This window comes from Pseudorasbora parva, chromosome 3 (genome assembly GCF_024679245.1).
Source record: "Pseudorasbora parva isolate DD20220531a chromosome 3, ASM2467924v1, whole genome shotgun sequence".
NCBI lineage: Eukaryota > Metazoa > Chordata > Actinopteri > Cypriniformes > Gobionidae > Pseudorasbora > Pseudorasbora parva.
This window is the reverse complement of record NC_090174.1, coordinates 5,930,850-5,953,605: the sequence shown is the minus strand read 5'-3', so window position 1 is coordinate 5,953,605 and position 22,756 is coordinate 5,930,850. Positions and strand designations below refer to the sequence as shown.

Genomic DNA, 22,756 nt, shown 5'->3' with positions numbered 1-22,756 from the left:
TTTAGTGCGCACCAGGGTTCAGATGTAGCGTTCACATTCAAATTAACCGCACTAACAGAGCAATCACACAAGGGTCCGTTTCAATCCAACCAAACCTGCCAAGCCTGAAGTTGGCAGGCTTAAAGTTACACTCAAACACAATCAGGCACCTCATAGCAGATCTCTTTAACAGCCTGTGTGCGAAGCTCTTCCAAGCTGAGTCTATGTTTGGACTCCTGGCTGGCAGGTATGCGGCGGCGCTGGGGGATCTGATACACGCGTAGTGGCTCCCTCCTCTTCCCACTGCTGGGCAAACCACACTTCTTCACGATAGACTGCATCTGCAAACATTTAACAAGAACAGAATATTTACTTCCTATTTTAAAGGGGTGGTTGCATGCAATTTCACTTCTTTTAACTTTAGTTAGTGTAATGTTGCTGCTTGAGCATAAACAGTATCTGAACAATTTATAAGACTGATGTGTTGTTCGGAGGGATGGGCTTCATAGAAGCAGGAATCAAACGAGACGTTCAAAGGACAGTGGAGACAGTGGTGTGGAATAAAGGTCAAATATAAGAAAAATATGGCGTTTAAAAAAAAAAGAAGTATTAAGACATGGTATACTGCGCCCCATAAACACTACCATGGCTAGAAAAAAAAACACGGAACCACCCCTTTAAGGCAGCATCTCAAAAACACTAAGATTATAGAGTGTATAGGTGTTTATAGGTGTAAGATTATATTACTTTTTAGAAAAAAAGTGAGATTTTTTGATTGATTAATTATATTTATTGCCATGCCACCAACTATGGCTATATTAATGGCAAGAACAAAGCAAAAAAAAAAAAAAAGATAAAAAGGTAAATGAAAACCTGATTGAATCAATCTAAATTTGGTCTCATTTAATAAAAAATTCACACAAAAAAAAAAATTCTTGATGTAATCAAAAGCTTATTTGGCCATTTATGTTTATCATTTATGTTTTATGTTATCAAGAATAAGATGCATAATAAAAAAATATTCTGAATATTCTAATAAATAGTTTCTGTCTTTTCTTGGAAATGTAACATTAAATTCTGTATATTTAGTAGAATAACAAACACCAAAATGACATTTCTCTTTGATATTCTCACTCATGTTGTTCCACACTGTCGCTTTCTAGTACAGAACACAAAAGCAGAATTTAAGAATATCCTGGTCGCTCTTTTCAAAACAATGAAAGTAAAGGAAGACTGAAAAATGACTACAAAAGCACCATAAAATAAAAGTGGTTCATGTGCAAAATAAGTCTTCTGAAGCCATATAAAGGCTTTTTGATAAAATATGTAAATAAAAGAGTTAGTGCACAGGTTTGGATTAAAAACTACATTTACACACTCCTGAGAATAAACAGTAAGATTATAAAGGTGTAATATGTAACACAAGGAAGGAGACAAGAAGGCTTTATTTTAAGGAAGTCAATGAGGGAGAGGTTTCGCTACGCTGAATAAACTGATTTGAATTGACAATTGAAGCAATTTCAAAACAAGATTGATTGTGCAAGGGTTAGAGCGAGAAAAACTAAATTGACTTCATTAAAGTCAAATGAGGTCGGTATCAATGTATTGGTGTTACAGTGGTGTGTGTGTGTCTGACCTTGTTGGCTGGTAGTTTCTCCCTGAGAGAAGAGATGAGCCTCCAGCTCTCTTCACAGGACCGCTTATCTGAGTCATCACCACTGTCTGAGTCTGCATACTGCACAGAGACAGAAAGACACATTAGCCCGTTTCTAAAACCGAGTGAGCTCCATTTACTGAAGCTTTTATGGCAATGTGCTAACTGTCATGGGACCTCTAATGGACTGATTTAGAGCGCTTCTGCACACAAAACCCATAGTGCTTCACGCCCAAAGCACACAGGAGACTGGACTCATGATAAAGTTTGACGCCAAGCTAGGTCCACATTGAAAATATGGAATTCAAAGACTAATTATTTAAGTATTTGCAGTAAAAATTTGAAACACAGAAAAAAAGTTTAATACAAGGTTATAGGGTACTAGACCGAGCCCTGCCCATCTTGATCTTTTCTAAACAAGAATGATTGGGACACGTGTGGGTAGACTAAAAGACCCGATACTAACGAACCAGTGTGACAATTTCGAACAAAATCAGGCCTTTGGAGTTTGTTTCAGGTCCAAACAGCTTGACCAAGCGAACTTCACCGGGTGGTAAACGCCGTCGTACTACCCTTGGTCCATGGCGATGATGTAATAGGTATGTGTGGCTCTAAGGCTCCGCCTTCTTTTATGTGTAAATCTTCTCTGGTTAATTTCTTCTGTTCCCATCAGACATGAATAAAATGAACACAATGGAGGGCAGCTTTATTGTAGAAAATTAAGTTTTAATTCTATTTGGAAGAGACACTGACAGTGTTTTTCAAGTTTAATACTGTAAAGCTGCTTGCTTTTAAGTAATCTACTGTATAAAGCGCTATATGAATAAACGTGACATGACTTTACTAGAGTGACGAATTGCAGCGCTTATTCACAGATCCACAGCACTACGATCAGATGCTTTCTTAACTGCTGTTTTCTCACCGATGTCATTTTTGTTCATTTTCAGCCGATTGATCCGATCAACCAAAACGCATCTTAATACCAGGTGTAAGCAAGGACTAAATCTGCATCACAAGACGGAGCAGAGTTCATATCCCAGGTCCTGGAGTACCCCAACATATTTTTGGATGCCTCTCTTATATTAAACAGCGTCTTTTCTTACCAGTCTCTGCTGTTCCAGGATCTGGTCGGCCTCTTCCTTCTCTTTGCGGTACTGATTCTCCAGATCCTGCAGTCTAGAGAGAGATAACATCAGCCAGGCAAGGTCTGATGAAAAAATAGAAGCTAAAACCAGGTTTTACATGTTTTTTTTGCTGGTCTAGAAAGGTCAGATGGACTACCAACTGGTCCTGCTGAGGGTGACCTGTAGACCATTTTGGTCATGGCTGGAAGATCACCTTGGACCAGCAACAAACCAGCAACCTTGTTCCAAAAACCAGTTTGACCGTACATTTTAAAATTTCAGGTACATTTGTACAAGGCTATGACTTAAACACAGATCCATCCATAAAGTAACATCTGTTAAATGTGTTTTTACCATAGACAGTAAAAGAAATGGACACAGAGACCCCACAGACTTCAACGGCGAAAACTGAAGTTTGAAGTTAAAAGCACTCACTTCCTGATGGCTGAGCGTACTGCGCAGGCTCAGACTGAGCTTGACAATGTAGATGTGACGTAAGCCTCCTGTCTGACAGTTTTAAGTCTTCTAGTAGTTGTGGAAAGTGAAATCTGAAGCACGCTGTTTAAATGTTTTCTCCCGTTGCTTTTGGCTCAATATGGGCTTCTCCCCATTCTTCTCCCTTGACTTTATCGGACTTTATGTTTCCACGTCCCCCTGACTGCCTCATAGACAGTAAAAGATTGCCTGCGAGCGTCTCCTCCTGTCTATACGATAATTTATCAACTGTACGACAGAGTCGCGTTGGTTATGACGCAATCGTTTGTCTGTTTTTACAAAAAAGGCTTCTACGGCTTCTACTTTAAAAATAAACAATGGACAAATGGAGTCTTTAAACGCCTCAGATGTAAAGTTATTCACTGTCAAAGTGACTCAAAAATGAACGGGAGTCAATGGGATGCTAACAGCAGGTGATGGCTTGGTTAGCAGTGGCCACCCCTATGGGTGGTATGCTTTCCGAGTGCTAGATTACCCCCTTGGTTTTTACCTCTTCTCCATCTCCTGCTTTATGTCAATGCCTTGTTTCTCCAGCAGTTCTTTCTGTGCGTAGCTCCAGTCCACTGGCTCCCCCTGCTGTTCCTGTGTGGCACTGCGCTCTCTTTCTAGGCGGGCCTGCTCAGGGTGGTTAAACCTGAACACATGGTTCTTCCCCATCACTATACGGTTACCTACACAAGCACAGGACAAAGAAGAACAAAAGAGTATTTAAGCTACGGTTAAGATGAATGTTGGGATGACATACTACCAGACTACCATTTCGGCAGCACATAGAACTGCGCATGGCATGACAATTTTCTGTGTGAAAAGAATATCCAGATAAACAGTAGTATTTGCCATAAATTCAAGTATACCACAAGAGAAAAATGCACTGGTTATTGCTTCCTACAATTCAGCATGACATTCCTTCTTTCATGACTCATCAACCGGCAAAGGTAAGTGGTTAAATGGTTAGTTTACCCAAAAAATTTAAATTCAGTCATTAATTACATGTCGTACATCTTCGGAACACAAATGAAGATATTTTTGGTGAAATCCAAAAGCTTTCTGACCCCTCCATAGACAGCAACATAAGGTCCAGAAAGGTAAGATAGGACAGACATCATCAAATTAGCCCATGTGACTCCAGTGGTTCAACATTAATATTATGAAGCAACGAAAATTAATACTTTGTGTGCAAAAAACAAACAGAAATAACGTCTTTACTTAATTTCTTCTCCTCTATGTCAGTCTCCTACGCTTTTGACGTAGTAAATACAGTGCAGCGCTTCAGAGTTACGTCAGCTCTACATCAGAATGCCGGCTTACCATTGGCCGATGATGTTCACGTGACACCACGACGCATGCGTCGCATGCAACGTAAACTTTGTAGGAGACTGCTGTCTATGTGTGGATTGGAAACTTCTCAGATTTCATCAAAAATATCTTCATTTGTGTTCTGAAGATAAAAAAAGATCTGACGGGTTTGGAGCGATATGAGGGCGAGTAATGTATGACAGATATTCTTTGGGTGAACTGTAAAAAATAACTAACCCTTTAATTCTTTCAAAAAATAAAATTCTGTCTACTTTCACTCAGCTTCGGAAGATAAATAAAGGTATTAAAAGATATAAAACTAAGATTTATGACCCTCCATTGAAATTCTATACACCTCAAACTGACACAGCACCATAAAATAAAAGAATTACAAGGAAAATAACTGCATTTTCCCCCAAATAAAGTATTTGAAATGTTTTCAATTGCATGTTAAGCCCTGCAAATAATAGTAGGCAGTTATGTACAGAAAGGTCTATAGTGTAGCAAACAATACACTAGTGTTTCATTCTGAACAACGGAAAAAAAGCACATTTAAAAAATGTAAAAAGTCACCTTGTTTGAGTACAACACCATCATTGATGCGTTTGCCATTGACGTATGTTTCTGCTCCAACTAATGGCTCCAAAGTCACCACCACTGCAGACACGCGTGCGTGCGCGCACACACACACACACACACACACACACACACACACACACACACACACACACACACACACACACACACACACACACACACACAACACACACACACACACACACATATGTTTAAGACGGGATTACATGCTTTTCAACATTAAAAAGATAAAAATTGCTTTGTTTTTGTCATGCCCAAAATATCAGTTGTTATGGCAAAATACACCATCTTTAAAACTTTCTTGCATTATTTAACAACCATAAACGTATGAAAATGTATGTAATATTTTATATACAGTACCGGTCAAAAGTTTACAAAAAATACTATTTGCTTTTGAAAGAAGTCTTTTATGCTCATCAAGCCTGCATTTATTTGATCAAAACTACAGAAAACAAAAACAAAACATTAATATTGTGAAATATTACAATTTAAAAAAATGGTTTTCTATTTGAATATACTTTAAAACATTATTTATTCCTGTGATCAAGGCTGAATTTTCCGCATCATTACTCCAGTGTCACATGATCCTTCAGAAATCATTCTGATAAGCTGAAACATGTCTTCTTATGTTGAAAACAGTTGTGCTGCTTAGTATGTTTGCAGAAACCATCATTTTTTTTCATGATTCTTTGATGGACAAAGTTCAACAGAACAGCAATGACTTTAAACAGAAATCTTCTGTAATATTATGTCTTGTGTGTCACTTTTGTGTGAATCAGTGAATGTCATGAAAGATGAAAGTCATGTGGCTGCTCTCACCCTCATTGTTGTCATTTACTTCACTGCAGAAGACACAATGCAGCTCCTTTATAAACTGACCGCTGAGACGAATATCCACATCCTCCTGACCAACCCTGCAACACATACACAAACAAACACACACACACAGCCATGAGACATACAGTGCAGTATTTACAAAGAAACAGATCGCTCCTTCAAAACCTCACTGCTCACCTGGTGACTCCATCTTTAATATAATAGATCAGACACTCTGACATCAGAGGATCCTCGTTCAGGTTCACCAGGTTGGGCGTCTGGGGAGAAAACACATGCTCAAACACATGGAAGCATTTGGGGCTTAATGAAGGACATTAAGTGCTAGGATAATGGAGTATGAGTACAAATCATATTTGCATGTTTTTAAGAAACTTTAAGACTCAAGGTGTGGTCACATTAGCACTATTTCTGTGAAATTTCATGGGCATTGTCTGTCGTCAATAGTGAAGCACAGCTCACACAGAAGTCACTTTCAAACCAAGCAGATTTTTGCTAGTCAAATGTCAAATTCCTGTCAAATTTTTGCAAGTCAAATGTCAAATTCCTGATTGATGAATTCCTATTGAAATGATCGGATTTCGTCTGAAAAACTGTGAATGTGACCGCACCTTTGACAGCCGCTTTGACAAAATGTGCATTGTAAACAGTGCAACACAAATGAATGTGACTTGACTCACTCTTTTGGGTGAGAAGACACCCACTGTTCCTCCGTCCTCTTTCACAGACACACCCATCTCAGCCAGCAGTGACTCTCTAATGTGTCACAACAGAGAAACAGTGTGAGTTTCACATTTGTATGAGTCTCGCAGAGCCAGACCGGCCACTGAGGCTGGAGTCATCTGACTGACATGTAAAGCTCACATTGATTATCCAACAAGCTATTAGTTGGTTAAGGCGGCATCTAGTGGTGTGCGATATGTATCATCTATGACAGTGTTTCCCAACCCTATTCCTGGAGGCACACCTACAGAGCACATTTTGGATGTCTCCCCTATACCTGCTACAGATTTCGGGAATCCTATAAGATCATTACAAATCACACTGTACGACATGGATTTAATAAACTTGGGTATGACATGTATTTAGACTGTCCACTGATGACACTTATAGTATCGTAGGCTACAATGCAAGTTAGTATAGAAGAATAAACGTAATAGAGCAAGATGAATTTCACTTTGGCAATTGTGGTTTTTATGTGTGCTGCGAGAGAAAAGTGGAAAATATAGACTAGGGAAGAGAGACCATCTTGGCATGCCAACTTTGAGGTAAGCAGTTTTAGGTTTTAGCAATGTCGCGTTGATCAATACACCATGTCATGTTGCATTTTTATTGGCTAGTCAGTAGACATAGGTTGTAGCACCTAACAAACTGATGATCATGCTAAATTTCTGACACTGTCAGAAAATTATCACAGGCTATTTTTGGTCGCAAGACCTCTCTCACTGTATGACATAGGAACACTGTTTAGGAGCCGCAACCACAGAAATCATCACGATTGGTCATTTTTTGTCTGGGACAGCCCAAAATCGTGCAATTTGTACCAGGCGATACCTGACCCATTCGTTTCAGGTTTGGAAGTTGTGTTGGTGTGCCTCCATGAACAGGATTGGGAAATACTGTATATATGTATAACTATATATTTATAAAAAAAAAATTTAATATACTTTTTTTATGATTTTGAAGTAGGACGCTTGCTTTGTAAAAACCTAATAAAAACACCTTGATGCAGTGTATTAAATGCAGTTAGAATGCCCCCGAAATTCAAGAGTTTCAAGAGTTTTGTTTTATATTCATGTATATTATATTGGATTTCTGTCCTCATATAGGATATAGATCCTCATAAATACTACACACTGCACCTTTACGCAAAATCAAACAAGCCTTTTCCCAAATATCAGCACGATTGTGAATGGCATATTGATTTAATAACAGTTCAATAGACAATAAGTTAACATTTTGTTACATTTTTGTTAATACTGCCATTATTTTATCAATGAAAAGAAATATCAGCAGAATTGTTTTTTCGTCTCGAAGCAACACCTAGCTTCATTACAGAATGAATCAGTTTAAAGAAAGATTTAACGGCTGAATGAATCAGCTGTTTGAACGCTAATGACTCATTAAGACAGTGACTGCTAGTTGTTTTGGTGTTATTTAGTGTAATTAAAAATGTAAATAAAAAAACATTGCATTTTGCAATTGTTTATGCAATGTAAATGCATTCAAGCCACCTCCGAGCTGCATTAAACAGTCTGTGTAAATACATCTAAAAGCTCATTCAGATGTGCAAAGATGGATTTTGTTGATATGGATTTCATTTGGCAATGGTTATAATACATTTAAGAATTTGACATTCAAGATGATGCATACATCTAATAACTCTGCACTGTTTTTATTACCACATCCTAGCTCTTGCCTTTTTTAAAGATTACTGCCACGTGCTTGTATGAAGAGCTAGAGTCTATCATATAGGCACAGAACGTGTGTGTTAGTTGGCCAATGGCTGTAGTCTTTGAAGTGTGTTTAAGCTCAACTTTTTAGCCCAAATGCACACACAGCAAGCTTTCGTCCCCACTAGTTCTTGTCAGTTTGGTGTGTCTGGACATTAATATTCACAGGTTAAAGTTACCCCATAACTCCTAATTCACTCTATCACAACAGTTTATGTTATAAATGTGTACACATTTTGAACACTGCGAACACTTCATTGGGTTGTGCCTGCTCTCACCTATCTTGTCTTATTGACTCGGTTTTCCTAAGTTTTTCCTCCCATGTTTCGTTCAGCTCTGCGATTATCTTCTCCGTTTCCTGTTTGAGACACAGTACAACAATGGCAGTCAGATATATTTTCTCTGGTTTTACACTTTTTTGTTATAAAAGTAACAAAATTTGTTGTAAATATTTAAATTAAATATACGTATATATTTTAAAAAATCTAATCAGAAACATTCTGCAGCTGCTGACATTGGCTTAATTTACATCATCTTTTCGGAAGCTGATGTAGCTGCTGAATTTAGCAAAACATCTGAAAATACAACTCTGTTACCTACTTTAATACCAAGCTACTGGCAAGCCACCACATGCTTTTGCAGTTGTGATAATTGGCTGTTGTTGGTGAGAAAGTGCCTGTCATGTGTACCTTGAGTCTCTCCACAGCCTCCTCTTTGCTGATGTGCTCAGCAGGACTAGCGGGCGTCACTCCCTCCTCCATTGGTGCATCAGAGGTAGACTGTACATATGAGAGCGAAGCCTGATGGAGCTCACCCGATGCACCTCCCAAAGCGGGACGGCCGGTTTCAGACCCTGAGAGAAAATGAGCATGCGAGTTATTTATTATGGCACATGGCTGTGACTGTCTACAGCTAAAAGACAACAAGAAATCAAAGTTTGTGGACTTTAGTCCATGTCTGTTAACTTCAATGCATTCTGTGCCCATGCAATCAAATTTCTCTTCCAATACTCATACCTGTAATGCAAAAAAACGTAACATTCCTCAAATGAGGAATAAAAAAAAAAATTGTGTACTTTGGTTCAGATGCATCAAATTAAGATCAGCATTGATAATAATAATAAATATTTCTCGAGCATCAACTCATCATATTAGACTGATTTCTGAAGGATCATGTGACACTGAAGACTGGAGTAATGGTGCTGAAAATGCAGCTTTGATCACAGGAATAAATTACATGTTACAATATATTCACATAGAAAATGGTTTCATAAAATTACTGTTTCTACTGTATTTTTGATCAAATATATGCAGCCTTGATGAGCAGATGAAACTTCTTCAAAGTAAAAAAAAAAAAAATCTTACAGACCCCTTTTTGACTCATTATAATAAAATAAAAAAGTATTAAACTTTTTTTTTGAGTAATGAGTATCTGATGAGAATCACAAATGAGAATTAATAAAATGTCTATGCAAAAATCTGGTCCTAAATATAGGCTTAAAAAATATTTTTATTTTTTCTATGATTTTGTGGTGAAATGTGATTTGAATGTTTTGTGAGACAAACCTGCATCACTGCCAAAAATATTCTCTTAAGTGTTATAGCATCTTCCAGACCATCTTTAATTTTGCTTTAAAGTTGACATGGAATCAAAATGGAAAATTCTTATATTTTATGGAATATTGCAGTATTTATTATAAATGATTTAATCGGCACACATCAATATATACTTTTTAATAGTCATGTGTCCTCGTAATCTTTAATCAAAATAAACTTCCCTCCCTCTTGCAGCGACATCTGTTTTCTGATAAGTGTTTACTGATGACGAGGACGGCACAACCTTTCACTCACATGAGATCCACCAATAGCAAACCACAACCATCCATTCAATTCCCCATTGACAAAGTCAAGTCCCATTTTTTAAGTCCCAAGATTTAATATTTTTCCTGGAGGCGTTTCACTCAGATATGTCAAAATAGGGAACAAAAGAGTATTACTACTTCCATTACATGCAGACTTTGTTACACATCACTCATGTTTATACTTATTTTAGCACTGTCCACTTGTGAACAGACCCTTCTGAGAGCTGTTAATGCCAGGTGTAAATATACCTGAGGCAGTGATGAGGTTGCTGAGTCCCTGAGACAGGAGGAGCTCTTTGAGTCTGTTGACCTCGTCTTTGAGTTCCCGGACGAGACGTGCGTTAGGATCTTCATTTATCACAGCGTTACACTTGATCTGCTTTGCTCTGTCTGCATACCTGCAGTGAGACACACAGTGCTGTAGCTTAGACAGTGTAAACAGGACAATGAACCTAAAATTCATGCTTAAAAAGAAGGAACTGTTATTTTACCTGAGAGTACTGAGTGTTTCTTCATAATTAATATCTGCAGGGCTCAGAGCAGCAATCATGGCTGTGCGGGAGTTTCCACCTTCAAACACAAACATCAGTGTTTAAAGACTTGTTCGTACCAAGAAAAAGAGTACACTATTGAACGCAAATCATTATGTAATCATTAAAGTTAAAAATGTATACATTAACAAATTCAATTAAAGCAATGATTTATGGCTTTCAAGCATTTCTCAATGAAAATGTTTTTCAAAAGTAAATTTAAAACAGTAAAAAATAAATAAATGAAGAGAAGTGGTTTGATTAATAATAATGATTCTCACGCTAAACCTAGCCAAAATGTCAAACAAATGAGTCAGTCTACAGTCTACAAATGACATATGACTATTTCGTTGCCAAATACACTTTTTTCAGAGTATGTCCAATTGCTTGTATGGGCAGTTCTCCCGGATGAGAGCGTGCGCATGTCAACCTGAGCGAGAGTGTGGCCATCAACGCACTTCGTTCAGGTTATGGGATCCGTCTGCAGCGCTGTAATTTTGTGTTTAAACCAGGAAATCTAAAATGTCACTATAGACATTGTAAAAGACATATAACACATAAGCCCCTTTCACACTGCGATTCCGGCAAATACACGGATAATACGACCCGGCATTTGTTCCCGGGCCGCTAGATTTGGTCCATTCTCACTGCCAGCGAAATACCGTAATATGTGCGCTCACACACAACCCGTAACGGTCCCGGGTCGAGTTGACACGTGACATCCGGATGTGACGTATAATGGCGAGCGATCTCCGCTGCAGCGCGGATAGTAAGGAGCTCCGTGGTCTCGACTTGTGTCCAGTTTGCGCACATTTCTTGCTTGTTTAATTTTAGTTTCTTTTGTATACGAACACTCTCTGCGTTTAAAAAACCGACAAGCTCTTCTGGCACTGCAGGGTTGTATAATTGAAAAAACAAGCTCTAGGAGTCGCACGATAACTACGTACACGTTGCGGCATTAGTTTCGGCTTTTGTTCACACAGCGCTCGTCCCGGGTCGAATACCGCAATGTTACTATGTCCCCGACCTGGGTCGAATTCGGTAATTAATCCCGGGACGTGGTTGCTTTCACACAGAAGGCGACCCGGCAATGTTCCGGGAATATTGCGGGTCCGACGTGCAGTGTGAAAGGGGCTATAGTGAACCAAATGTTATTTAGGGATAATGCCAAGTTGTATTGTGTGTGTGTGTGTGTGTCAAGCCTGCAGTCTCCCTCTCAAAAACTGAAGCTTTCGCGCCTCGATTGCCCCCCGGTGACTGGTCCCAGTATAGTCGCCCCTCTGTGTTTTCTAATGGACGCGAGGCAAACTAAACAATAAAATTACACTTCAAATATTTTTTCCCCAAAGTTAGTTTATGTCACTGAAGGCAGTTATCATCACGATGATTTCATTTCAAGTGTTCGTTTTTAAAATAAGTTCAGTCTTAGTTACTTATCTGATGCTTTAAAAACGGGGGGTGTGACGTCATGATTGACAGCTGAGACTGAGGGCTTCTCTGAGTGAAGTTGTCACTGAGGCACTAACGGACTTTTTTCGGGATTTTTGGGAGCAGATTGGAGCTTTAGCTTTACTTTCTACATTTCCATAATTGTCTATTTCACACCAACATAATTAATTGTTCTGCAGCTGTGTGAGTGTGGGCGGGCTTTTGATATCGCAGTTGTACTTCCTGCTCTACTTCCTGCTTTCTACTGCGCAACTGCGGTCCCGAAATCGCTACTGGGCACACTCAGTCCCAAGATGTCAGCGCCGTGCAGGCCGCCTGAAAGCTTCAAATATGGCAAGCGGAAACGGATGATGTTGAGTCGTCCATATTTTTTTACGGTCTATGGTGTGTGTACACGTCCTCATGTCTCTTTAGCTCCACCCACTGCACGCCTCCACGAGCTTGGTTTTATTTACCTTTTAAAAAGAATATCTTTCTGACCACAAACTTCAGAACGGTAAAGTACTCTGGCTCCACACACTTTCAGGAAGTTATACTATTTTTCTCCATTTATTTCGTATTCCAAAGTCAAGTACTCGTATTCAAGTTTTTGAAAAAGATCCAGCCATTTTCTTAAATCTAAATCTTCTAGAAGACAAACAGCCAATATCTTCATATCTGTAATTTACTGGAACCCCTCATGAAAAATATGCAATATACACATGATTTACTGATATAATTTTACAGAATTTTTCTGTCACCGTTAAATATTTTGTTTCGTGTCGTGTTTGTCTTCAGAAGTAAGTTTGAGAAAAGGTTTTCAACACAAGACAATGTTTGCCTCTTGGACTAGTAGAAAAGTCAAGTAATGGATAGCTGGATATCAAATATACTCGACTGGTTTTAGGTGTCAGACCAAATTCTGCGCTAAGTGGGAGGACAAAATGGATATTCTGATGGGACATTCCTGGTCTATCAACAGGGTTTAACAACACATGACTTAAAGCATCTTATTGGTCGATGAGTTTATTTCAGTAACTCTCTAAAAGGAAAAAAAAAGTTCTCTTGTCAGACCAATTTTCCCTGGTGTAAGCAGATCTATAGGAATGTATCGTTTCAATTCACAGCCTGTGAATAGACCTTTAGACAGCAAGACATACCTAGATTTTCTCTCAAAAGCCACGTGAGCACAGAATCCCTGTAGGGAATGAAATCAGAGCGTCTCTTCTTTGTGCCGTGCTGTTGAGGGGAAATATATAATTACTCTTGACAAAGAACTTAACATTTAAGACAAAGCACTGAAAGACAAGGAGATGACAAATGTGAAACAAACAGAACTGAAGCAGTAAAAAACAGAGGAGACAGAAAAACTAATCAGCACTAAAAGAAAAGGAAGTTCTTACCATGTCTGCCAGTGCTGAGATGACTTTACCCAGTGTCGTCAGAGATTTGTTAATATTGGCTCCCTCCTAAAAAACGAAGAATATTTTAAATGATGTTTTAATTCTACAATTAAAAGTTATTTCAACTGAAAGAGTAGATGTCCAAAGCTTTTCTGTACAGAAAACTTGATGTCAAGCTCCAAAAAGTACAAAAATAGAATGATAAAAGTGTAACATCTGATTAAATGTACAATTTAAGCAATAATTCAGAGGAAAAGTTCCCTTCCGTTCATATAGCTCATTTACAATTTCCACATTTTCAAATTGATCATATAATTATACCATATATGTAGCTTCAGAAGACTTTATAGTAATTTCTCTCTCTCTCTCTGTCCAGACAAGCGTGTAAAAACATAAATATTGTGACATATTATTACAACTTAAAATAACTGTTTCTATTTTAATAAATACTTAAAATGTAATTTATTCTTGTGATGACAAAGCTGAATTTTCTGCATCATTACTCCAGTCTTCAGGGTCACATGATCCTTCAGAAACCAATCTTATTTGCTGATTTGATGCTCAATTATTATTGGTGCTCAGTTATTAATAAAGGTTCTAATTGTAATAATATTTCACAATATTACTTTTTGTTTTTGCTGTTTTATTTTGACCAGTTGTGTATGTGCCTGTCTGTCCATCTACTTCATATACAAGTCAAATGAACTACTTTTATGATACGTTTATGAAGTATTTTAATTTTGACATCCATTTTGTGCTTCTACTGTATGAAAAAGAGCCACATAAAAATCTCAGACTATCGCCTTTTGAGTTCCACAGAGAATAAAATGTAAGTCAAATAATTAATGATGACAGTATGATGTTTTTGTTTGAACTCCTTCCTTTAATTCAGGACTAATATGACAAACACACCTTCAACCTCAAGCCTTTGGCTCCAGATGAGTCCGCTCTCTCACTTCCTGCCAGATCAACCAGGCTGATCTTGCTCACCTGAGTGAGTAAAGAATTGAAACCAGAGTGAGTAAATAAGAACAATTAGGAGTGTTTTGTAATCTCTTGCACACACCTTCTCAGTGTCCAGGCTGGTCATGTGGTCATGTCGGCGCTGTGTGAAGAGGATGGTGAAGACTGCATGCGAGCGACTGCTGGTCTCGTTCATATTGGTAGCGGCAACTGTCCTTTAAGTAACAGAAAAATGATTTGTAGAGTTTTATCTGAATAATAAAAGTAATCATTGACAGATGAATTGATTATCAAAAGAGTTCTTATTTAAAATGAATTAATCATGTTTGTGTGTATAATAATACCTGGCTTTATTGCCAGTGTCCATGAGATCTGCAATATCACTGTAGTTTGTAACCGCCATTTTGGAGAGGTCTTCTACATAAGGGCCCATTATTGGGTGCTCTCTGACCCTCAAGGACCCTCTGCTTTTTGGGTTCAACAAGTCCCGAACTCGCTCGCAGTAAATCTCCATATATGAAACCTAAAAAATATATTATTAAGAAATTGATATCAAATCCTTTATTGACTAATATACAGTAATACATAAAAAGTCAGCTCATTTTATATCAAGAAATTGTTTTAAAGTTTAATCTGGGCCCGCATTTATCAAGCCTCTGAGAAATACTCACAAGAACACGCTAAGAATTGACTTAAAGGCCCACTGAAAACAAAATTTAAGTTGTTTAGCTTTTAGTATGACTGAGTTCGCCTTAAAGTTATGAAAAAGCTGGTATGTTCCAAAACAATGATAGAATTTGCATTTAGGAGACAAAAACATTTAAAATGTACAGTCTGTCACTTCCGTTAAAATTAATCTCAGATTGTGATGACCCCCTCATCTAATCCCCTCTTTTTCGAGAGCCTGCTCTGCTCTGATTTGTCAGATGGCCCAACCAAACATCTTTTACATATGTGAATTTCAGCTCCGGATCTTACTCAGCACATGATGCACAATGACACGAACAGTAACGATGGTGCCAGTTCCTTTAGATGTTAATCAAAGTGGATTTGCTTTGACAACACAAACCAAACTCTTCCAGTCTCAGCAACTAGTGTTTGACGCTGGGTTAAAGTAGACGCTTTTCGCAGGCAGCCAGTGAAGACCATAGTTTGGCATTATGGAAATCTGTTACAAACCTAAGTATGTTAATGCACGGAGAAAGACTCGTTTCAGGCAGTTCAGAATCTATTCTGTTTTATTTGTCATCTTTAAAACTTTGCTGACTGTTTGCATACACAAACATCTACATTACTAACTACATGAAAGGTAATATTTGAAAAAGCATAATAGGGGCACTTTAACATCGCAAATGGACACTCCAGCAAACAGTGGCTCAGACACACAGAAACATACCTCTACAGAATAGGACAGGTCAGGGTCAGTGTTATCTGCTGTTTGTCTGAACAAATCCTCACACATCTATGGGACAAAATGCACAACGAGAGAGGTGATCACTAAAAAGTGCTCAATTCACTTTTAGTACAAAATAAAGTATTAATTACAATTCTTTTACTGCGTTTGAAGAACAACTAACTAACTAACTAACTAACTAACTAACTAACTAACTAAAATAATAAATAGACCCAACAGTTTTTATTTATTACAAATTGCAAGCATACTTAAGCTTATGTTTACCAACACTGAGTGATCTATGTACATAGACTAGCATAGACTACAATGTTTTTCCCTCATTTGATTTGTTTTGCTATACATATCTCTACATTAAACATTAAATACATGCCGATATTCATGCTATCGTCATACAAACACCTGTGGTATGATGCCTTGCTGCCCAGGATCTTGTTTTCCCATCATTGTGTACGACTTCCCAGCTCCAGTCTGTCCATAAGCAAAGATACACACGTTATAGCCCTCGAAAGCATGAAGCAGCATCTCCTCGCCAATGTCCTGATACACCTTCCTCTGAGATGCAAAGGATGGGTCTTCTTCCTGCAACAGAGTAAAAAGGGACAAAGTCAGAAGGAGTTTTCTGTGTTCAGATGAATGTCTGCGGAAGATAAGAGTGAGTGTTTGATAAGACCAAATTCACATACTTTTCAGCAAACTAAAAGTGCATGTTCATCAGTGGCATCAGTGGTTTTCTGTAATCGATATCTTGAGTATGTAGAGCATTCAGCGCTAATATGGGCTGCACGCCACTGATGTGCAGTCACACAAAGCAGAAAATACATACTTTTGAAACACCAATACTACTGGTGCATACTAACCTGATTTGATGGACTCATTTATTGTGTACTGTTTGCAAATGCATGTACGAATAAGTGGTATGACTTTTAATCAAGTTAAGGTAATTGTTTCGATAGGGACTTTAAAGTGAACCTATTATGTATTTGATTTAGTTTTTGGGATGTACTAGAATAGGTTTTCATGCTTGAATGTTCAGAAAACAAACCCCTTACCATAACTGAGTTTTAACACTACTGACTTTGTGATTTATAACCTTCTTCATGCACGAACAGCATAATTACACACTAAAGAAAGTTGAATATGTGAAAAAGCACAATAGGACCCCTTTAAGACATCATAGATGTTCACTTTCAGTTACAGTGTACCTTTCAGGAAAGCTGTTTTGAAATCACTATATAAATAAATGCATTATTATTGACAGGTTCATACTATAAAAAAATAAATTAAAAAAACCTTTTCCAACTTACTGAGCTGTGTGACCAGTATGAATAATCAAACGTGAAGTTCTTGGGTGATTCCTTGGGTTGTTTGGGATTAATAATACCTGCAAAACATACACATAATTTAGCACACTAATCTCACACACAGTATTGGTAAATAAAACTGTATTTTTACGTAAAAACATGTAAATAAAACATAATTTAGACCGAAATTCTGGTCTAATAATCTACTGACTATTAGTAACTTTGCAGCTACATGTCAACTTATTCTACTCACCCGAAACTAACAGTCTACTAATACTCTAATGAGATAGTTGACATGTTTTTGCAAAGTTACTTATAGATAGCAGAATGTATAAAAGTTGACTGTCGAAATAAAGCATAAGAGTCACAGGATAACTAATTTCACTTTATGGTAAAGCAATTCATTACAGACACAACAGTATGACTTTCTGTAAAGCGCTATAAAACCTTTTTTGCCCAACTCCTTTCTCTTCTAAAATAACATTAGTTAGTTTTACACTTGTTAGTTACCCTAATAAAGGCTGTGTTTAACATAAATTAACAAATTAACAAAAAATGTGTCTGCTGAAAATGTGTCTGCCTAAATGAGAGATGCACCAATACTAAATTTCTCAGCTGATACCGATTAACCATGTTATACAGAATGATATCTGCGGATACTGATAGTTTGATTTCCTCTCATTTAATACATTACTATAATATTAGATGTTATAACTAATAACAGAGCCCAAACTATTATAGCTATTGATTTTCAGATATAATAATTACACTCACATAAAAACTGAAATGTATATCACATCAGGAAGACACTTGTCATTCATGACAAATTTATTCAAGCACACACATATACTCGTACAAACTGTGACCACCGGAAAACTTTCCTGTGGTAAATGCAACATGAAGTGACATTGTTCTGTTTTATTGACACTGACTGAGTGATTACAAGATGAGACATTATATATTTCGGTAAGTTGCAGTTTATCTTTCAGCATACCTTTTGATGTTCATGCATGTTTTTTTTTTTTGCGTTATAACTTATTTTAAAGTAAAAGAAAAACTGCAGCCGCTTAAACTGATGCTCTACAAAGATTGGTCACATCACATTTAAGAGCATCAAAACTCTCAAAACTGTTTGAATTTCATGATTAAATAGCCAGAATTTGAAAGCTGAGACTTTGTACAAAGTACAAAGCTCTTTGCAATTATTGGATGGGAGGCGCAACTACAAATAATGTTTGGTGTAGGAAAAAATAGAGGACCTGGCAACCCTGGCTTGAACTACGGGTGATTCATAGGGTCATAACGTGTTACAGCCCCAAATTCAACACAAGAGACTGTCCCTGTGTCCCAATTTGCATACTATCCATACTAAATAGTACTCGAAAATAGAATTAGTATGTCCCAAATCATAGTATGCTGAAAAGGGTATTCCAAAGATACCCGGATGGTTTACTATTTCTGGTCAGAATTTGAAGTGCGGATCGATGCGCAATCTAACGGCTGATATTGCCCTCAATCCATTGAGAGTTGGACGAGGATTCGATTAGAACTACAAACACAGATAAAAAGTGTTTAAAAAAAACTACAAACGTGACAGCGAGTCAGATGGTTAAGTAGAGAGGTTTAGATAAAGGGTTTGAGTCGCCACCCATCAGTATTTTACCTGACAAAAATATATTTATTCAGTGTTGTCCACATTATATTTCCCCTGCAGCAGCATTGAGAACTTTTGTAATGACACGTTTAATGTTTGGCCATTAACTTTTAAATGCATCATTATATTTAAACTGCAAACACACGAGGAGAGGACTTGAACTGTGTGATGATTGACAGGGCAGTTTAAACTGCCTGTGACGGGATGCACGTCCGTTAAAGATGGCGAAGTAGTATGTCCCAAAGCTTGCACACTTTTATGCTACACACTCAAAACTATGTACTTTTTCTTCACAAAAGAGTACATACTTTTAGAAAGTAATATAAGTAGGAGAATTGGGACGCAGCAAGTGTCTTCACACAGGGCATTTCTGAAACTATTTTCCACCCACTTTTGATTGACAGGATATGAACTGCCCTGATCATCGGATAATTTTAAACAATCTGCCGATAAGAGGAAATAATTGGCTTTTATCGGCAGATACATTGGTGCATCTCTATGAAATATTCAGGGATCCCTGAACAGAACACATACTAGTCGACTAATTGTTCAGATAACTAGTTGATTTATAACATTTTGGACATCCCTAATATGCATGCTGCACAGGGATATAGGTGTCATAGCGGTTACTATTAGGGGTGTGACAAGATCTCGTACCACGATATCTCGTGATATTAAAGTGTGATGAGTTCTCTCCTCGAGAAGAAAAGCTGTCGTGTCGAGTGTGAGGGTGAAGTTAGGATAGAATATGCTATGACAACGTTTTCATTATGCCTCCATTGTGGTTTTGCTTTTTATAGAAATAAAAAAAAGTATACACATTTAATTCCAGTGGATAACAGTCGCTTCAATTTGTTTTACGCTACAGAAGCGTCAGACAGTTCTCTTATCTTGTAAAATGTGCGTTCAGCCCCACCGCCCACTATTCACAGAGTACGCACGATTGCGAAAATTTAAAGTAAACCTGATCACGCATTCAAACGCGATTTCAATAAGTTAGCGCTGTTTGAAAGCGACACCCTGAGGCATGCGAAACATCTACCAATATAAAAACTATCTTAGGCTGGGCTGTGTAGTTAGCTCATCTCTTGCTAGGCAACGTGGGGGAGAGGACGCTGGCGTTGTCTGTTCGCCGCTTCTCCACCCACAAATCATGTTAATGTACTATTAGATTTAGATTTTATTTTATTTCCTTATGTTTGTGACTAGTCTAACAGTCAGAGCTACAATTGGGGCTGTTGCTGATTGCTGGCAGCCACTGAGAGGACGTTGTTCGTCGTTTCGCCGTTTTCCACCGCTTCTCTAATGTTTATGTTTGAATTGTTGCGGTTGGTTCTGGTTTGGAGGACATTTGATGTTTCTCGCCGCGACTGCTCACTGGTGGTCTCCCTTGGGCTTAAGCTGCATGGTGGCTGAAGTTTGCACCGGGCTAGCGTCATCTGGGCCATCGTAATCGGCGTCCGGCATGATGTTGGGATGTTCCGCTTCTCGGCTGCGCCGCTGTTCCGTCCTGCATCGCGGCGGTGGAGCGGCTTAGACTTCTGCGCCGACCCCGGTGTGTCCACAGAAGTGCCCGGGAAAATGTTCTGCCTCCTGCATGGTGCTGCGGCGATCCCCATCGTCTGAATCGTCATGAAGACCCATCATCTGGTCTTCAGCTGTCGTGCCTCGGCGATGTCATCAGGACACACTGCCGCTGGGAGAAATTTAAAACATGGAGTGGACCACAGTGTGCTGCGGAGCTAACAGAGACTTCCACCATCAGCTGTTTTCTGTCCACCATCAGCTCTGTTTCTGTCCACCATCAGCTCTGTTTCTGTCCACCATCAGCTCTGTTTCTGTTCACCATCAGCTCTGTTTCTGTTCACCATCAGCTCTGTTTCTGTACACCATCAGCTCTGTTTCTGTTCACCATCAGCTCTGTTTCTGTTCACCATCAGCTCTGTTTCTGTTCACCATCAGCTCTGTTTCTGTTCACCATCAGCTCTGTTTCTGTTCTGTTTTCTGTGTTGGTTGATTGTTTGTAGTATTCTATATTTTTACTTGTTATTAATTTTTTTTTGTTATTTTTCCCCCCTTTGTTGCACTTTGAGATTCTTCGAAATGAAAAGTGCATTATAAATAAAATCTATTATTATTATTAGCTCTGTATCGTGCTTAAAGAAAAAATAAATAATTCAGTCTCTATTTGCATTTTGAATATTGAGATAGTACTCTGATTATGGTTGCACTTATTGTTTGCACTTAAAATCTATGATCAATTTGTGGAAATGAGTTCAGTTAGGAGGTCAAAAGTTGTAGAAGCTCATAAATCCTGTGCAGTTCTAAGATCTGAAGAGACGATCATACAGGAGAGTATTGTTGTCTTTTACTGCATATGATAATACATATTTAGAAAGTAGAACTGAAATGACATTCAATTCAAGTTGATTAGTTAAAACATTTAAAAAAGCACCAGCAGACAATTGTTCTAGTCATTAATCATTGAGGATTTCTTAAAAATACTCTATAAAAAAATCTCATCTTGTGTCTCGTCTCATGCGATAAAAGCGTCTCATCACATCCCTAATTACTATATTATATAATTTAGCATGTCTGTAATGCTGTACTGACGCATCAACATCCAAGAACACAACTGTTTGTGTTATATTTACAGTTACTAGTAAGCAATCCTTCCTTCTTTAAAGTTGAATGAGAGTATCAGGGAGCAATGGAGCCTTTTCTTAGGACTATTCCCAAGTCATGCCAACACACAGTCCTGTCTAGCCATCATAATGAGCTTGGAAAGATCCCAGCTCTGCAAACACTGCAGGGCCATAGTGCTTCCCCTCCATAAACATTTCTTTCAGTAGCTTTAGAATGACCTTTGACACCATGTCCCTACCAGGCCTTGCACACAAAAACTCAGTGAAAACTGAGAAATCCCACTCTGCATAGCTGCACACAAATCATCTCATACAGACCTCAAAAGTATTTACACTTAAACTACACTTAAATGGTAGAATGTGACAGATATAGACAAAACAAATGGTATAAAATTAATGGGCAAACTTGTATACTAAGAAAATACAGAGTTTCTGCAGGTTATATGAGGCAAGACTTTTTCATTGATAATTTTAAGGGCAATTATAGAACATTTAAGGAATCTTGAGGGTTGAGTACCTATGCTACCAACCACTACATATGGAAATAACTTTTACTGTACTCTCTTATCAACATTGCAAACAAGGCTGTGCAATTAATCTCAAAACAATCGTGATTTGAGCACATGCGAGTCCATTTGCGAGTCCAAGGCTGCAGTTATATATATATATATATATATATATATATATATATATATATATATATATATATATATATATATATATATATATATATATATATATATATGTCCTTGTGCGCACGTTTAATATGTTCAGCAATCAGCGCAAATTATGACGAAGCGGAGCGGAATTGAATTAGCGAATGATGTATTCATCATTCAAGGATTTACAAGCATGTCACGACTTTTGAGAAAATCAAAAGGGCACAAATAAATTAGACGCAATCACGGTGCCTGCATATCGATTGTATGTAACATGAATCAGACGTTATCACTGTTAACATTAGTTAATGCACCATCAACTAACATGAATGGTAACTAATGTTAACAGTGAAAATGTTTGATTTGAATAATGTATTAGTAAATGCTAAAATAAACATCAACTAACATTAATAAACACTGTGTTTGTATTGTTCATTGTTAGTTTAACTAATTGTTAAGAAATAGC

General features: G+C 37.8%; 1 protein-coding gene across 1 annotated transcript in view; it reads right to left on the bottom strand.

The window, feature by feature from the left end:
- The window catches only part of kif1ca (kinesin family member 1C, a), a 53,743-nt gene that overhangs the window by 6,152 nt on the left and 24,835 nt on the right, over nucleotides 1–22,756 (bottom strand). The window contains exons 4-23 of the mRNA XM_067437661.1: nucleotides 17,336–17,412; nucleotides 16,431–16,610; nucleotides 16,014–16,079; nucleotides 14,962–15,140; nucleotides 14,721–14,832; nucleotides 14,567–14,644; nucleotides 13,655–13,720; nucleotides 13,412–13,490; nucleotides 10,785–10,863; nucleotides 10,543–10,691; nucleotides 9,122–9,285; nucleotides 8,711–8,790; nucleotides 6,660–6,735; nucleotides 6,160–6,239; nucleotides 5,965–6,059; nucleotides 5,122–5,205; nucleotides 3,743–3,923; nucleotides 2,737–2,809; nucleotides 1,616–1,714; nucleotides 150–320 (exon numbers count right to left, since the gene is read on the bottom strand). Coding sequence (XP_067293762.1) covers nucleotides 150–320; nucleotides 1,616–1,714; nucleotides 2,737–2,809; nucleotides 3,743–3,923; nucleotides 5,122–5,205; nucleotides 5,965–6,059; nucleotides 6,160–6,239; nucleotides 6,660–6,735; nucleotides 8,711–8,790; nucleotides 9,122–9,285; nucleotides 10,543–10,691; nucleotides 10,785–10,863; nucleotides 13,412–13,490; nucleotides 13,655–13,720; nucleotides 14,567–14,644; nucleotides 14,721–14,832; nucleotides 14,962–15,140; nucleotides 16,014–16,079; nucleotides 16,431–16,610; nucleotides 17,336–17,412 — 2,168 coding nt within the window. The remainder of the gene's footprint in view (nucleotides 1–149; nucleotides 321–1,615; nucleotides 1,715–2,736; nucleotides 2,810–3,742; nucleotides 3,924–5,121; nucleotides 5,206–5,964; nucleotides 6,060–6,159; nucleotides 6,240–6,659; nucleotides 6,736–8,710; nucleotides 8,791–9,121; nucleotides 9,286–10,542; nucleotides 10,692–10,784; nucleotides 10,864–13,411; nucleotides 13,491–13,654; nucleotides 13,721–14,566; nucleotides 14,645–14,720; nucleotides 14,833–14,961; nucleotides 15,141–16,013; nucleotides 16,080–16,430; nucleotides 16,611–17,335; nucleotides 17,413–22,756) is intronic.